The 19,214-nt window shown below is 36.9% G+C and overlaps 1 protein-coding gene across 1 annotated transcript in view; it reads left to right on the forward strand.

The window, feature by feature from the left end:
- astn2 (astrotactin 2) overlaps positions 1–19,214 on the forward strand; it is a 360,618-nt gene that overhangs the window by 147,251 nt on the left and 194,153 nt on the right. The window contains exons 6-7 of the mRNA XM_042509044.2: positions 2,412–2,558; positions 10,932–11,099. Coding sequence (XP_042364978.1) covers positions 2,412–2,558; positions 10,932–11,099 — 315 coding nt within the window. The remainder of the gene's footprint in view (positions 1–2,411; positions 2,559–10,931; positions 11,100–19,214) is intronic.

Here is a 19,214-nt window from a genome sequence, read left to right on the forward strand (position 1 = left end):
TTTACTTTTTGGAGGTATAAGTACGAACAGTGAATGAGATGAGGATGCTGGATTATAATTTGCCAATCACTGACATTCAATACTGTACTGCAATCTACCTTGGTAGTTCCTGCCCGGCAGAAAAATACTTCAAGAGATGCAACTTTTTTTTTGCAGAGCAGGAATTGCAACCTAGGAACCAAAATTTATAATAGATTCTCAAGGTCAAATTCTTCCTAATTTTCTACGGAGTTCATTGAAAACACATTATTAATGTCCCAGAATCTAATATGTGTAACATTTAAAGGTGATGACTTAATTTTAAACTGAGGAAATTCATCATCTATAGTTCATCACTCATAAGACCCTAAACAAGATGAGCAGTTATAGTGGAATATTAATGGATGGTTGGATTTTTTGACATGGTATGGAGCCTCTGTAGGAGGTGTTCATGGTACTACAAAAATGTTAAGTAAATTGTTATTAAATGTCATCTCAAGTAACCATTTGTGGGATGGATGTATAGATTTTAAGTATAGGTTTATAAACAGGAAGTTTCTCAAATTGTCTTTATAGACTTCACTTAATCTAGTTGTGAATAACATACATATAAATTGTAACAGGATATGCATTTGTTGTGGAATTTTAAGTTGATTGTTCACAAAAAAACCCAATTGTAAGTAATTGTCTAAACTGTCCCCTCTTTATAAATGGGCTCTTAGATTTTATTAGAAAAGCACATGGGCTCACATAAAACCTCTGGCCGTGATCTGTGTTAAAGTAACAGCCTGTGTAAAAAGGCTGTGCTTTCTGTAAAAGATACAAAGAGGGAAATAAATAAAAAGGAAGGCATTTCAAGTTAAACCTAAGCTTTTAAGCTTAAGGGTTGCCCCGTGTATTGTAGATGCTTTACATTCACTCATACTATATTTACGTATGTGTCTGTTTTAGTGTTTCTGTGCATGTGTGAGTGCATCAACTAGGTGTTTGCTTTGTGGCCATAAAGTAAGTGTTTGCCATCGTGAGCGTACATGCTTTTGTCTACTCAGTGGGCTTTTATAGTAATTGAGGGACCCTTTTCACGAGCTCAGTGACACCGTCCACACCCCAAAGGGATTAGCTGCTCTGCCACTTTTGCTGCGGACAGCTGTTGTCCCTGTCCCTTCACAACATCGTGACTGGGAGACATTTGATCCAGTGTGGGTGGATTCATTATCCTAACTTTGTCTCCCTGGTTTTGACCTTGAGCTGCATCTCACTGTTACCAAACTTCTGATATGATTCGCTGGACTGTCCTGTCACAGGGGGTTACTGATTAAACTTTTTTCTATGATGGTTTATTGTTTCAATTCAATTCAATCCATTTGGCCATTTGCACATTGCATCAGTGATTGTCCAACTGCTCTAACTTTATTTAAAACGTTTGAAAAAATATCTAAAAGATTTGAAATTGTGTGAGGATCTGTTATTCTGACGTATCCTGTTATCAGGATAGGTAAGGGGCCAACAGCATTTCTTTAGCACACAAATTTGATAAGCTAGTCATCATACTTACTCAAACAAACTGAAAACACATAACAATCTAAATTTAACTATGATATTTACATGTTTTTAATGTTCCTACAATGTTAAACTTATGATTACTTTGACAAACTATTTGTGTACTGTGAAAACAAGGTGTTTGGTGTTTTCTTTTTTTGGGGGGGGTGGGGGCAAGATGAAAATAAACAAAGATAGTGAATTCCAGAAATCATTGGGTACGTACAGAATAAGAACAAACTTTGGAAACAAATAAAAGGAAATCTATTTGTATATCACCTCCTACATGAGGCTCATTGTGGGATGTTTTTTTATCAGTTACAACAGTGTTTCCAAACCAGCACTATCACTATCTTATCCCTATCACATCCCAGTAAGCCTCCTTTGAACATGCTGACATGATAAATATCAGTAGACAGAGGTTAAGTGGCTAATTTCATTCCTTATATCTGGCTTGGAAATGGGAGCCCTGACAGAGCCAAAGGGCAACCAAAACAACCAATCTATAACCCTGTCAGTGGCAATAAGATCATATATCACACAGGCGAAGCATCCTGGGCTGTTCTGCAGAGGCGCGGGTATTCCAGGTCATCCTTTACTTACTCAGGCCAAACTTGAACCTGGGTTACATTCATATATCAGGAGTAAAATTAAGTACACTTTCAAGGATTGAAGGAGAGTTAGAGGCTGTATTTTCAACAAAGCACTGTGCTAAATTGGATGATATAGTTTCAGGCATTATGTGTCTGAGTGTATTATGTTCTATTGTGCAAAAGTACTTCCTATCAAGGATGTTCAAATACAGTCGTCTGTTTGAGACCCTGATGGAGACAAAAGGGCTTCTGTCAAACTGTTCACCTTTTTACCTTTTTTTTCTCTTTCTCTACCTCTAGGCCACCCGCACAGTCCTCTAAATAAGGTCACCCTGACGTTGATTACCATCAGCACATGTGTCATTGCCATTGTCTATGCTACGCAGGATTCCTGCCCTCTCACTGTCAAGGTTACCCTCCATGTGCCTGAGCATTTTGTCGCGGATGGTGAGTGCAACACATTCATTAGACCTTGGCTGAATATTCAGCGAAGTGAATGTCAAACAGTCAGTTTTACGCAGTTAGATTGATATGTTTTCTTTATCACACTGTTTTACTTTTTTATTTTTTGCACCCTTATTTCAAATGAAACCGTAGATGTGGAAAAATTCAGAAGGAAAAGCTTATATCATTTATTGTTTTGCACTCTTATTTCAATTGAAACAATACGATGTGGGAAAATCCAGAAGGAAAAAAATAAGGAGGGGAGAAAGACAGATCACCAACAGAAAACCATCTAAAGTCAGAATGAAACTTAGTGAGGAAGTTTTCTTTTATAATAAGCCCACAGAAATTGTAGTAGAATATACCAGCCTCGGGCAAAGTTGAGCTTCATGGTAAAAGCTAAAAAAGGATATAGATTTGTGCATGCTATCGTAATAGCCACTATCCATCATGGAACATCTTTTTTTTTTCTTTTTTTTTTCAGCCATAATTGGATACAGTTGTCCTTCAAGCAGCATACTGGAGCGATGACTGTCCAGTAGATTCGTGCTTTAATGGAGTGGTGAAGGATATTATGCAATTTGTATAGTTTTTGTTGTTGGGAGGAACAGCTAATGGACCAGGGACTGCTCTGCGCGCTTCCCCTGTTTTCTATTTACAAATGGCTCGCAGTAAAATCACCACCCCCTCATCTGTGATTTGTGGTTTTCATTTTCAATGCTTTCCAGTGTCAGTGGCCCCTCTGCACGACTGATAAAGTGCAAAAAACGCATATTCATCCGACAAAGAGTAAATCATGTGCACGCTGGAACCAAAAAAATGAGCAAAAATCAGGAACATAAAGCTCCTGATGGAGAAAAAAAAAGATTTATTATCACCACAGACAACTGAATGACATTTTGAGCCGTCAGACTGATGAAGAGCAGTATGCTCAAAATATGATGTTTTATTTATTTATTTTTTTTCGCATCATGCTTTTGGCATGAAGACTATTACATGTGACAGCATACAGTAGATTGGAATTTTAACCTTTTCTGTGGCTTGCACCTTTTCAATTGACTCAAACATTGAACCAATGTGACAGAAGTACGTCAAGGTTTATTTCTGTTTTTAGTAATACTGCAAAAAGAGGCTGTCTGTATAGCATACACACATCAAAAATGCTGTCAAGACAGTAGAATAGATATCATTTTTTGACAATATGGAGCTGATGTCACTGTATTGGAGGGGTGACACCCCAGGTAAATAGGTTAACATTTTTAACTAATTCACATCACCATTAAACTTTCTGAAAGTTTCTGAAATGTTGTTTAAATATAAAAATGAGCCATTATCTAATTAAATACTGTGCTAATTTGCACACATTTGCACAACAAAAAAATGCAAACATTGGAAAAAGTCAGATTCAAAATTCTTGTTTTACCTTGTTGTCATATTAGAATCAAATGTTTTTACAGAGGGAATTTTAGATATGCCATAAATCAGAAAATACCACAAACAGCCTTAAAAATATAAATTTCCAATATATTTTTATAATCAGAATCAGTTTATTGTGACTTCTATATCTCTGTAGTTAGGAATAAAATGATATCTAAATTAGGCTGTGAGTAATATATATTAACAGACCTATTTATAAAAAGTGGGAATTTTAGTGTATGTAAATGCTGTTCAAGTGGAGATTTTTGGCACAGAGAATTAAAAAACCTCAGAATGTTCTAATATTTTATGCAAGTGATGCATCGTCTAATTAAATGTGTGCTGTTCACATACATTTCCAAAACGGAAATCTGAACTAAAATAAAGAACAAAATGTGCATTTTTGGCATTTTTTTTCCCACTAGTCTAGAAAAAGATCAACCAGTGCAAAATGACAAGTTTTTTTCTTGCCTTGAGATGGTCACACAAAGTATTTGTGAAATAAAAGTAAATTCAGCATAATCAAGTATGTAGGTGCCCAGGCAAGTACTGAGAGAGCCGTCCCACTGAGTGTGTTTTAAATTCCTTGTTGGCTGTGGGATAATTGTAAATTGGGTCCGTGTATTGGCAAGATACCACAGTATAAACCTTGCTGGGAGGTAAGAGAGGCCAATATGGAAAATGTGCAAGGAGTTAAGTGAAGTTAGAGGGAGTGAGGAGCTGAGGCAATTTAACTAATGATTGCCATATCTCTGAAAGCATTCACATATCAGTCGATCAGGTGCTCTTGCTGCCGGGGCCTCATTTCTAGTCCACCCACACACCCACAATTTGTGTGCACCTAGACACACAATAGAAATGGAACGGTACATAATACTTCAACTTCTACAGTAAACTCTGTAACTACATGTAAGATGAGCACCTAAAGCTATAGTGTAAGCAAATCAACTGTAAAATATGTTTAATGGTCAGTAGTTTGAGTTTTTTGTCCTGAGCTGAATTATATAATTAGGCACTGACGTTAGTTTTCCTCCCACTAGTTCTACCCAACCCAATCAAATTACATTTCAGTTGGCACACTGTATAATTGGATTCTGTCAAATTATAATGAAATTGGGCCGCATGCAAGAACTGCTTGTAAGAAATGATTTGTTGTTAAGTGGCATATATGTGAGTGATTCATGGGAATTTGTGTCATTTACCAATTTTCTTGTACACTGAATTTTCCCTTGGTATGATTTTCATGAGTGGTCCAGACTTGTCTTATTAGTAGGGTACAGATATTCTGACTTTCTCCAAATGAAAACACTAATTTCTTTTAAGAATCACAGTGCCTTCATCTGAATAAGCTTGGAGCTTAAAGGAATACTTCACTCCCAGAATGACCATTTGTTTATTAATTACTAACTCCATGTTTTGTTGAATTTGTGAAAAAAAACAAACCAAAAAAAGTGTTTTCCCGGCATGCATCCTCAGTGAACCAGGATTTCAAAAATGGAAAAAGTTTTTGATGAACTGATGTAAGAGGGGTCCATGTTTAAGAAAAGAAAAACTATATCAAAACTTCCATTTACAAATTCTCACACAGTTCACGCAGTATAATCACAGTCTTATTTATCCAGTCTTAACTCTACAAACAGACAACCCTTTGTGATGAGGAACTGAACTCAAAGTGAAACTTATATATGCTCTCTTTGGAGCCAGACTACATTTACAAAAACAGTAATTTTACCTTGCTGAACAAAGGAACTAGTGGTCTGCTGCTGTCTCAATCAGTGTTGTGTTCAATGACTATTAGTTTAAAGTGTTGGTTTAGATTCACCAAAGTCACACAATAACACAAACACACTAGCGATCGTATATAAGTTTCACTTTTAGTTCAGCTCCCCGTTGGGAAGGGCTTTCTGTCTGGGAAGTAGTTTTGTGAGTTTGTAAACTGATGTTTTGAAGTAGTCTTGCTGTTGTCAAAAATGGACCCTTTTCCTTCAATTCACTTCAAATTCTCTCCATTTTTGAAATCCATTTTTGAAGTTCACAGAGGAGGCATTCAAGAAAACCAAAATTTTCTTGACAAATTTCACATAACATTGTGGGAGAAACTCGTATACAAACAGACATTTCAGCAGTGAAACATTTCTTTAAATACAATTTTAAAAAATGACTAACATAAAATATATTTAGCATAAACTTAATGCAAAAATTATATTACGTTAATCACATTACAGTCATCATGGCTTGAAAATTTACAGAGAGATTAGATTTGTATTACTTTGATTGGCATATTGCGCAGCAGCTTGTACATTACAGTAGGAGAATTCTCTCACTCTGCTCTCAGATGCCTCTGGGAATTTACGCAGGATAATCCTCCGTTTTAACACCTGCCAGTGTAACATCACCTACTGTAGGCTCCAATACTCACTTGTCGGATATCTCCATAAGTGTCACGTCTTCTTGACTACTTGCTATCTTTGCGTCTGCTGATTTCTAACAGCAAGACTTGAAGCTCTGTACTGTGAAATTATTATAATTTGTTTTTATTTACTCTTTTGTCTCATGTTTGTGGAACCTGTCCACAAATTTAGCCATTTAATGGATGTCAATTATGCTAATGAAAAAATCAAGTGGCATTCATTGGCTGAAATGAGCTATTTACAACAAGTTTGCAAAGTTAAGAGTGTTCTGTGAATCCAACTTGGAGGAACTATATTTACAAATCTCACAGAAAGGGTCAGAGAGGTTTAGACTTCGCTGCGCTGTAGTCCATCGCAAGATATCTCTACAATGGTTAGTTATCTTGCTGTGAAATTTTCTGTCAATATGTGTAGTCCCTGTGAAATTATTATTGATCTTTGTTGTGACCTCCTGACCTTTGCTCTGCTGCTACTAACAAGGCAGAATCTCCACATATACACATGCAGTTTCTGAAAGTATGGGAGAGCCGACCTCTGACTTGATGCTCGGTTCTCAACTTTTCAAATAAGAGATCAAAAATTAATGATTGGAGTTTGATGAGATTTTCCATAGACGATCTCGATCACCAGAGAGCTCAATATATTAATGTGTATGACTCCACCACCTGTGCCCCCCTCAGGACAAAATTAACACCTTAGCCCCCCACCCACCCAAAAAAAACAATCTGTATGTTCTGTGTTCCATAAAGCATTTTTTCTTTTTATTAAGCAGGGCTTTTTACTTTGAGTTTTATTGCTCCTCTGAAAACTTGTGTATACTGGAATTGGACTCCAAAAAGCAGACACCTGAGGCAGAGCAGATGTGATAAAAGGCGGCTTAACCCAATAGTCTGGCAGGCATACAGTCGGCAGCAGGCAGGCAGTCAGAACAAACAAACAAACAATTCCAACAGATAAACAAACAAAGCAAATCCAAACTGGCAAGTCACGTATAAATATAAGTTAGGTCTAAACAGGAACAGGCAGGCAGGAGTGAGGACTATAATGCTGTGGTATGGCTACAAGGCAGCGCGTACAATCTGACATGCGAGAGGTGTGAGCTGGCCACTCTCTATATACTGCGGAAATGATAAGTGATGGACGGAAAAAGGAGCGTGCAAGGGATGAGGTCAGTTAATTCAACAGGGGTGACTAGTAGACAGGTGTGACATTGCAGGAGATCACAGACGACACGAAAGCTTCCATGTAGGCAGCATGAAGAACTGGACATGCAGAATAGGAGTACTGATAATGTCACAAAGTCATTGCTAAATCAAATGTGGGTGGAATTAAATATAACTCTTAAAGGTTAATGGGATTAACACTTAATATTCTTGTTTCTGCACTCCAAATTGTGAAGTGAGTTATTGGATTCTTTTACAAATTAGGAAAGAATTACATTTTCAGTATTAAGTCCAGGAAGGAAAGCTTTTTTTTTTTTTGGTTACATGACAGAAACAGAGTTATAAATGACTTGCTTAAAATTAAGGTCCAAAGGTGGTAATAAGTTTAAAGAAATGCATAATTTATGAAGACATAATCAGTGCTGCTGAAGCTAGCACTTTCAGTGCAATAGAAAGGACCCCAACCACCTAAAAAAAACATATAACTTTTATTTATATTTATTGCATATATTACAAACAAGAACAGGAAATGATTAGATATCAATGCAAATAAACAATTTAGCTAACAAAGAATAATAAGTATCAAACATAAAAGGCTATGGTATGTGCAAATTCCAACTTATTATTTATTTATTTATTTTATTTTTTATTTTGTTACTTACTCCAATATGTTCTCCACATACACTCCACTTCACAATTCCCATCAGTGCTCTGGCATTTAAAATTATAAAAAATAAATAAAATAAAATTATAATAATGCAGCAAATAAAAATATAATAAATAAATGAATAATAATGAGTAATAATAATTAATTAATTAATGGTCATCATCATCATAATTATCATAATTAAGTTGTCAGTCATTGTAAATATTTTTTTTTTAGGGGGGATAATTGTTTTACTTGATTGACAGAATAAACAACCGCTAGATGTGCACTGTCACTTAAATTATCTCTGTTGCCATGACACGGATGTGCTCTGCTTTCTATTCCACATCTGTTCCCAACACAGTTGAAAGGGGTTTAATATAGCAAAATAATTTTGCCCCAGTCTGCTGCAATCAATTCACGATATGCACAGCCAAATTGCCAGCAATCAGCAATGTTCTTACTGCTCAGGAGGGGTTTCTTCACAGGTCTCAGAGAAACCAACCCATAATCTAACAATTGCCTCCTCTCTGTGTGAGCTGAGACCATTAGATTTTTTTCCACTCTCTCCGCAAATGAGGGCTCCTGGCAGGTCTGTTCACTAACTGCAGAGCTGCAGGAAATGCTCTTGTTAAACTCATGTTTGGTCAGCCTGACCTGGGTGATGCTTTTCAGGATACCATCTGAAGAATTATGTGTGTATTTTGGCCTTTTTTTTCTTTTTGCATTCTGGTGAGTACTTGATACTTCCTGTTCAAGAACAGCAACCATGGCCCTTTTTTCAGAGAGTGGGGGTTTGAGTGGGGGAAGTTTTTTTTTTTTTTTTTTTAACAATGTTTTTATTTTCAGAAGTGCCAGACCTTGCACATTCGATGCCTTGGACAGGCTTCCCCTGGTGCCATTGCTCAAAAGAAAGGAAGAAAACTTTTTTTCTTCTTTTTTTTTAAAGATTTATCATGATTATACGAAACAAAAGTAATACATAACAACAACTGAAAGAGTAAGAGTACGGCATGTGCAAATATGCAAACTACATTGTGATTTTTTCTGTTAATTTTCTTTGTTTTCTTTTTTTTATTGCACTATGTCCCAGTAGCTTTTGCCTTTCATTTTCTGTCACTGATGATATCCACATACAGTGATGAACACATTATGGTGACCTGGCTTGCTAGGACTACAGACTTTAGCTTTCAATATTTGGATCTTTTTTGTTCTTATTTTATTGTGCTGTTGCTTGTTTTATGTGTTCTGTTTTTAGATTGTATTTGCCCTGATGTACAGCACTTTGTTTTAGCTATTGTTGCCCTTTATAAATAAAGTTGATTGATTGATTGATTGATTTTTCTCCTCTATTCGATTTTTGTTGTATTTAATTAATTTGTTTCTTTTTGTTTTTGTGTGTGCATGTGTGTTAGGGGCACATCTTGCTTTGAATTTCAGGCTCAGTGAAACAAGACAAACATACATTATGCTGCTCTAGATTAACCCATACAGTCCCATTTCATAGACCATTCACATTCACTCCTCCATCTGAGCTGGACACATTTCAACTTTAGTTCAGTCCATACTGTGGGTGCAGCAGCAGAATAATCGCTACAAGCAATGTAATATTTACTTGGGGGCAGCACTGCAGGGATGTTATTGGTCTATACAGTCTAGATGAGTGGCTCAGGTCAGGTTTGCGAGGTTGTCAGATAATTAAACTTTAACATATGAGTGGATTTTGTAAGGCTCTCCGTCTTTCCCGTCAAATAAAAAGAAGCTGCCAGTGACTTCATGTGTGTGGGAGGTGACAAATGGTAGCATATTCTATTAGGAATTTGGAACAACTAAATTTGTAAAAAAAGAAAAAAGGAAAAGAAAGAAAAAAGAAATGAATTAATAGATGAGGCTTGAGATATTGTTGCTTTATCTGCATTCTTTGTAGGGTATTTATCACTTGAGTTGTGTATTTTACTGCAGGGCATTGGCCTTGTAACTTTTCCCGTAACTCAGGTTTGATTGCTGGCTACTTTCTAAGCTTTTCCATCTGCAATAATCCTCTCTTTAAAAAAAAAACAAAAAAAAAGAGCCCGGAGACCACCATCACAGGCTTTCACGTCACAGAACAGAATAAATGTGTGAATCCTTTTTAATCTCACATTTACTATATTTATACCCTGGCCTGTTTTTTGTTTTAAATGCATTTCAAAATTCACTTAGACACAGAAATGTAGACACATTGCAAATGCTTTCACAAATTTACCTTCCACGACCCAGCGGTATACACACAATATAGCAGTGTAAGAGTGTTCGTACTCACCAGTGGGCTGAAGCACAATCTCCTCAAAGCTCCCCTTGGAACTAAAAGTCATTGGCATCAATTAGGGATAATCTTGTTCAGTGATCAGAGTTTAACGATTGGTCTGGGAGCAGTAAGAAAGAAAGGTAAGTCAGCGTCAATGAGCATAGCGTTTACTGATTGACTCGTGAAACTCTTTTAGCCCCTCTACTGCAATTACCAAGGAAATCCCATCAATACTCACATTATAGGTCTTAATTTTCTCATTTAAATTCAGCCTGGTCAGGAGGGGAATTGAAATTACAGTGAAAACAAAAGAATTAGTTACTTTCCAATTGATTTTGCAATAGAACCAGGAAAAGAGCCTTTAAAATACCAAACAATCAACCTTTGTATTTTTCTCTTAACAAGAAAAATAATTTTGTCTTGTGCCTTTTTTTTTTTCTTTTTTTTCCACAGGAAGTAGTTTTGTGGTGAGCATGGGAAGCTTCCTGGACGTTTCTAATTGGCTAAACCCAGCCAAGTTAACACTCTACTATCAGACCAATTCGTCCACACAGTGGGTGTTGGACTTCTGCGGCCAGAGGACCACTGAGCCCTGTGAGCAGATTTGTGACCAGGACACAGGTTAGTCCATACAAATATGCACACACACACTGGGGTCTATTTATTAAGCAAATAATTTGGGCCGCCCCTTGAAAGTCTGAGACTTGAATCATTATTTGGAAACCCTCAGTCGACTGAGACTTGAATCGTTTTTTGGGGTTTTTTCTGTGAAGTGTACTTCCGTGGACATTTTGGTACCCAGATTTTGCTGTGGAGTGAGTGTTACTATTTGCAGCTTCAGACATGCAGGCAGCGACAACGATGGTCAGCTCACAGAAAGTTAACAGGATATGGTATCCAGCTTTTGTTTTATATGTATGTCCATGTCCATTCAAACTTTAAAACTTTGTATGGAAAACATTCAACTAAAACACAAGATTAGTCATTGAATATTCATATTGGCCAGTCAAATCAAATTTGACTGGTGTAATTCTGAGTCGGGTATGGCCCTACAAATAATAGAATCTTTCTGATTATTTATTTTTTTAGGGAAAACAGTTATTACAGGCATGCAGTTCAATGGAGGACAAAGGTAAATCTGTAACATAGGGGATATTATAGTGAACGCTTTAAGTTCCACCCCCATAACAGCAGTGCTGTTTGACTGATAAACACCTGGTCTATTCAGGTTCTCAAGGCAATTATTCATTATATGTGTTTTTTAAGCTCCATACAGCATTAAAGAAAAAATCTTGTCAAACATAAGTAAGAAATAAATGGTCACAATAATAAAGAGTGACTTAATTTAGATTGCAGAAAGCCAGAGGTTAATAATCAGCGAAAATGTAAAATGGCATTGAGTCAATCCGACATTCTGTGCACTGGTGGGAAATGTAATTTAAAGACATATTTGAAGCCGTGTTGAGTTTATCGAGATTAGAGGGAAATACGGGCATTTGAGTGTCTTTTATGTTGTGATAATTGCGAGGACTGCAATACCCAGAATGTGGAAGAATGAAGGACAGCTCTTTTTTGCTGCAGGGTTACCTTCATAAATGTATTTCAGTGTTTGTGATCTGAAAAAAAGAGTCCTTGGAAAAGGCTGGTGGGCCTGCTTTATGCACATCTAACACATTTTATTCAAAGAAATGGCAGTGATGCAGTGTTCGTATTGATAATGGTCAAACACTAATGAAAGTATTAATACTTGTGTAGATTCAGATTTGTGTAATTATTACCACCAGCTATGAAGCTTAATTCATACAGATTTATCTTTCTTTAGATGATAAAATATGAAGAGGCCTGGCCTAATTTCTATTCTGGTTTCTTATGATGATACAATTTTATTTTTGGTTGGTTTAAGTATACAATTAAAAGAGTGAAGGACATTTTAAACCAAATGCTTTTTAGGATTTTTAAAACTCAAATTAAACTGTTTACTGTATTCATTTATAAACACATGATTTTACACCAAAATGAAGTACACAATTCTTATTTCACACTTCTTCAATCGAGCAAATTATTATTTCAAAATACTGTTAAAAATTAGGGCTGTCATTGTTAATGTGTTGATTGCGATGCGATTAAGGTTCATACATAACACGTTTATTTATTTATTTATTTTTTGTCACATTAATCACCAGCCGACACTGGACTGAGTTTTACAGCTAGAGTGATGATACTTATTCCATATGAAACTAGACCCTAGGAATACAGTTGTAGCAACCCTGACATGCTAGCTTGTCAGGAAAGGGAGTATATGATACTCCAAAGTTAGGTAAAATTTGGCGAGGTCAAAACATCATAGCCATTTCACAGATGTCCCTTGACCTCTGACATCAAGATATCTGTATTAAAGTGGATTCTATTGGTACCCATGAGTCTCCCCTGTACCGACATGCCACTTTATGTTAGTCCCATACAGATATTTTGCTGACATTTGATTCTTAATCAAGACTATCTGGTAAGAATTGCATTACCTTGTTAATGTGGACTTTAAAACAGTTTTATAATAAAAAATAATAGATTTAAAAATGTGATTAAAAAATGCTCTTGATTGTGATTTACTTGTGAAATTATGTGATTAATCGCTTTTAAAAAACTTAAAAGCTTGAAACCGGTGGTAATTATTGATCTTGTTGATACTGTAGAGGTCTCAGAAATTTGTGTGTCAAATATAATACAAACAATGCCACCCCAACCATGCAGTACACACTGACGCAACACTAGCTTTCTCCTGCTTCCATTTCCATCAAATACAAGTAAATATGTATAAAAAGTATGCAGAAGAATGATCCCTAACACCCATAAAACAATGTAATGCTTGAGTGATTGGCTGAGTTGTTGGTCAAGGATCGACATAAGGAGAGGCTGTCCCTGCTTTTTATTTCTCAAGCTATGAGTATGTGTGGATGGAGTCTGTTTGCTATCCTTATACAGTTGGCGAGTAAATGTAGCAGCCTTGTATAATCAAAGCTTAGAGCACAGAGGTAGACAACTACATTGTTAGTGTGTAAGCAGAAGCCCTCAGCGCCTGTTGCTTCATCCAGGTAAATAATCACCAGCCTCCACTGCAATATGTACACAATCAGATCATACAGTTTTGCGCTTATTTGTGCTGACATTAAAACTATACCAACAAAAGCCGGGTGCACAGTTTGATGATATTTATCTTCCCTTGAGTGCCGTAACTCCCCTGTGTATTTTGTGCCCAACCAGATAAGGCCTAAGCTCATTAGAATGGATTACATCTTTAATGTATGTGAAATTCATGTCACCCTGGTCAAGGGCATGTTGAGGGCTGTTGCATAATGTATTAGAGCTCCAGACACTCAGTCAGTAGACACAGAGATGCCAAAGATGGACTTGGCACGTATGTGTTTGTGGATTCTGAATGTGTGCGGACATGTGTGCATATGCTTGCATCAATCCCTGCGCTTTTATGCATAGCAAGATCGGTAATGGTTGCAATTCAGTAATGGAATCATTTACTCATCCAGACCCCAGTACATTCAGCATTCTCACTTTGCTATTACTTCTGGCTCCCCCAGTCTCCTTGTCTCGTTCCATTTATTTATTTCACTTTTCATCTGTCCTTTTCAGCAGTAGATTATTTGATCAGTAATTGCCCTCAAGTATGTTATATCTTCTCGGGGCAACCACATCCACTCTGCGACAAAATTAAAGGTGTTCTTCAAAAGAGCTTTCTATTTCCATCGCTGTCCTCTTACATGCATTGTAGCCCCTGTACAATAGCACTCAACAATAACACTCACACAGCACGCCAGAGAAGGAACTCTTTCATCCAAGCACATTTATTGCAATTCCAACAATAGGGTGAACCACTGGTCGTGAAATGTCAAAGGGTAAATCACATAGGGAAGCACTGCTCTCTGTGCTCCGAGACTTTGGAACATGCTGCAATTCTAGCCGCAACAATAAGCCATGTCAAAGTGGGTAATTTATCCTTGACAAGAGACATGGAAACACAAAAAACGCTGCCATAGACACACATGTGGGCTTGTAGTGTTTAAATGTAACTGCCTGGTAAAATATCAGATGCCATGTGACAACTTGTTGAACTGCCAGCAAACCCTGATGTTAAATGTCCAGTGCATTGATTATCATCTCTGAAATTTGCAAGAGAGCTGTTTAGGAACCAAATCTTCGGGTTTACAAAACCAAACTTCATGTTAAGTATAACTTTTGGAAATGGATATTTAAAGGTCAAGTGCATGGGATTTAGTGGCATCAGTAATGTTATAGAAGTAAAACTTTTTTAGCTTATTCCAGAGCCAGTCCTTGATTTGCTAGATATAAGCTTCCAAATAAACAAAAGGTGGACTCCTTGGAAGAGGCCACACTCCGTATGATATAAATGGCTCATTCAAGGTAATGAAAGTACAACTTTTCTTTTTTTCAGATGATAGTAAACTAATGAAAACAATAGTTATTAATATTATATACAATTCCTGCTGATACATGCTGCTAAATCCTACACACTGGACCTTATTGCTTTGCCCTTTACTGTTTAGAAGGTGGTTCTGTGCTTGAAAAAAACATGACTATAATAGACAACTACAACTTGGGAAAAAAAGATATTGCAAGTGACAAAGAGGGGCATAAAAAAAAGATTTGGCAAAAATACAAATATAGCATGATCATACACCTGGGTGTGGGGGTGCTGTAGCACTGTCAGCACTCCTACCTCCCAGGGGTATGACTTTTTTATCACTCTAATAAAAGCTGGCCTAGGACATGGTGACATTTACTTGTGTTGTCTTTAGCTTTTGCACGGGGATTCTAAATTAAAATTCTTCCATTGTACACAAGTAAAATACACATCAGGAAATACAAAAGGCCCACTGCTGCTGACTGTTCAGACACATCTACATAAAGCAGCATGAATTGCTTTCTATCGCTGTGGGTTGTTTTTAACACTGACTGATAAGTTTTAAACATAGTGGCATTTTTACTTCCATTTAATTATTGAAAAGTGCCCATATTTCATGAGGATATGTGGCGTATACATATCTTAACCCTTTGAAACATAGAGGGACAGTGCTTTTCTTGTGCTGCTTTCAGATGCCTTTCGAAAGTATGAAAATCCTGAGCAGATTAATGTGATTTCTTTAAAAAAATAAGAGAAAAGGGCAGTCAACAATTTGGTAAATGTTCCACAGTTTGCAATAAATTAGTAGATTTAGAAAAATGTTTTTTTTTTTACAAAAAAAATAGGGGAAAAGAGAAAAGCAACCAAACAACTATATTTATTATTATCATAACTGGATTTTTTTTTAATTTTTTTTTTTTTTTTTTTTTTACAAATTTCAGATAATTTCCTTCTTCTTTTGACTAATTTCTTGCTATTTTGTATGCTCTTTCATTGCCCGTGGCCTTCTTACCATGTTTTTGACAGCATTCAAGTCAGTTCACTCAAGTTTCAAAGGGTTAAATCTACACATTCAGACATCCATCAGTTTTCCCCTAACATGTCTACAAATACACCGTCAGTCACATTTATTTTTTTCATGTCAATGTATGCTCTTTAATCACAAGCGGGTATCATTTCACCGAGTTATCTCACCCCATCTCTATAATCTCACTTCAATGTCACGCTGGTTGACTGCGACTGTTGACTACCAGCAGCAGTATCACTGTGCCTGGATAATCAATCTTCCCTGACTTCACCTTCACCCCCTGACTCAACTCGAGTTTATTGGATGAATGGCACAATGCAACTGTTTCTGTTGCCTGATTGCTGCAGGCGATCTAGCTGACTACAATTGGGCTCTAACCATGGGCTGTCTTTGTAACAACTGATGGTGTAATAACAGTGAGAATGTAGTAAAATGTCCTGGTGAATGGGTTGAAAATACATTGCACCCATAAATGTAATTAGTACTTTGTACATGTAATAACAGTGTGACTATATAACAGGTGATCGCAATATAAAAAGAATATGCAATACTTTGAACCAATGATGTAGCCTTGATAACCTGATGACTCATGTTTATTATTATGAGTTATTTCGTTCTTCGTCAGTGTGTCCTATCCCGTAAAGTTATACGCCTTACTAAGGAGGAATAGATTGCCTCCAGAACCTTTCCATCTATCATCATAACTAACCTCATAAAGACCTGGGAACCTCCTTAGCTGCGTTTGTTTTCCTCATTTGAAATTATGTCTCCCTGGCTCCTCCAACCTCACCTAATTGGAACTCAAACTGCTGGGGTGTTAACATATACCCCTGCTTTATCCTTTCTTTCAACACACACACACACACACACACACACACACACACACACACACACACACACACACACACACACACTCCAATGAGAAAAACACTTATGTTGAGTCTGCCCAAGGTCTTTGGTTCAGAGCAGCTTCTCTCCCTTGAAATTTTATAACAAGCGTAAATTTGCATTGGGACAACAATAACTCTTTCTGTCGCCGCACCATGAACCTTGAAATGTGAAAATCACCCACACAGCCACAGTGAGATACTGGAGATCATTCCAATGAAACACGTCATTTGTTACACAAGGTTTGTTATACAGGTGGAAGAGTGAGGAAATTGATGTGTTTTCTCGAGTGATTGCCACTTTCATTTTTGGCTCTTAATTAAGAACAGAAGGGCGATGAGAGTGAGACAGCCACGGAGAGAGGTAGAGAAGGAGGAAACAGTGGTGACATAATGGTGACAAATTTTATTGGCAATCGAATATTGGTGTTTCTACTGGAATGTACTATCCCCATGTGCAGTATCTGGTTGTGTAGACACCTGGCTGGAATATAACAGGAAAGGGACTGAGTGAGCACAGTAAGATAATTGTTGTCATCAAATAGCCATTTCCAATCACAGGTGATTAGCTCCCAATTAAGCAGACAACATGGTCTAATCAGTCAACCATAACTTTTGGCATCACTGAATAGGCTGTATGCATGGCAGGGAATTTCATATTTCTGCTAAAAACATAGTTTCCACACATTTCTCAAAGGCAAAGAACTGCAGAAGAGGTGGGTAGATAATATCCAAGGAGACAACTTTGCCATAACTAATCACACAGGAGTGTGCAGCCGACACTTTCAGAGTATCGACCTAATCAAGCCTTGACCTCGAGCCGGACATTCACTTCTGAAATATGAAGCTTTCTCTGTACTTTTTCAGTGAAAAAACTTTATCCTACCTACACCAAGGCCCAGAGTTAATCAAAAAAAAGAGCAACCAATACTGACTCAACCCAAAATTAGGATCCCTTATGAATCTACATAGATCACCAAGATCACAGCTACTGATTCCCTACCTACTTCTGCTACCTCACTACGAATCTGATTATGCTATTTGAACGCAACTTCAGCACGAGTTATTTTATCCCTCAGTAAAAGTTTAATTCACAGTTGATCAGTTGATCTGAACAAAGCTGATCAGATTGTTGGATGAGAGGATAAGCAGAGTGCAGAGTGAATGAATGCAAACTTTTAGATCTTGCAATGAATGGTCAAGATTCACTTTCACTGCGCCCGGTGTTCTCCTACTCCATATAGTACAACAGTATGCTCTGTGTTCCGAGAGTGTGGCGCCATGACCGCACAGTACTGTATATATATTTTAGTAGTGCTAGAGAATCTATTTGTGGTGGTGAATGTTTTAATTGTGGCGATGTGCCACAAATAAATGAATGTAGGAAACCCTGAATAACCTGTTTATGACATTTATCGCAATTCTGAACATATTCGGTATATGATACTCTCATGAGCACAAAGAATCCGGATAATTCATATTCCACGTATACATCCTGGTTTCTTAGTACTCCAGCTAGCATATTCTGGTTTTCACACACGGAATATGATGTTTACATGCTTAAACACATAAAGTGGATATTCCAAAAACCCGATAATAAACCACATAATTATGTCCATGTGAACACACTCACCTTACTTCTGAAACCAGCTTCCAATCATCAATGCTCACACTTTCCATTAGCATCATAAACACCTAAATCCATCTGCAAAGTAAAATATTTAAGCGTACTTTTACAGTAAATTTCTGGCTACTAGTTACGTTACTTTCACAGTAAGTAACTATAATTTTTACAGTAAGTTATTATGAAATGATGGCTGTATACTGTGATGTCATTATATAAATATATTTATCCATAAAAGCCATGCTCACTTGAATATTTGTCCGAAAATGGTCAGTTCTGTTGAAAAAAGGAGTTTGACAAGCTGCAGTATGTGTGCTGTGTGTCAAATTTTACCGGTGGACAGTTTGTTCTCGAGAATGCAGCACAGCAAGCACAATTTTGGAGAATCCTGTGATTTGCAGCATTGAACAGCACCCTAAGGTTTTACACAAGGTAAGCTAAAATGTCATTTCTTACATTGTTACATTGTTTTCTAGAGTTAAATTAAAATATTTCTTCTGTAAATGTTAGCATTGATTACAGCATTGGCGTATGCCCTCTTGAGAGGCTTTTATTTACTGCCCCATGTTGTTGAGCATATTTTGTTGTATTACTAATAGTTCTGGTGTTATCATATCAGCAATTCAGCACAGTACCCCTAGCAACTTTATTTTTGTCCCAGCTTTCAAATTAATATATTTAAAATAGAATTCAATATGATCTGTCTGTGTCATTAGAAAGAAAAGTATCTGAAATGTACTGTACCTACGTCTTTTTACAGTCTCTG

This window comes from Plectropomus leopardus, chromosome 20 (assembly GCF_026936395.1).
Source record: "Plectropomus leopardus strain MGB_pleo_1.0 chromosome 20, ASM2693639v1, whole genome shotgun sequence".
Taxonomy (NCBI): domain Eukaryota; kingdom Metazoa; phylum Chordata; class Actinopteri; order Perciformes; family Serranidae; genus Plectropomus; species Plectropomus leopardus.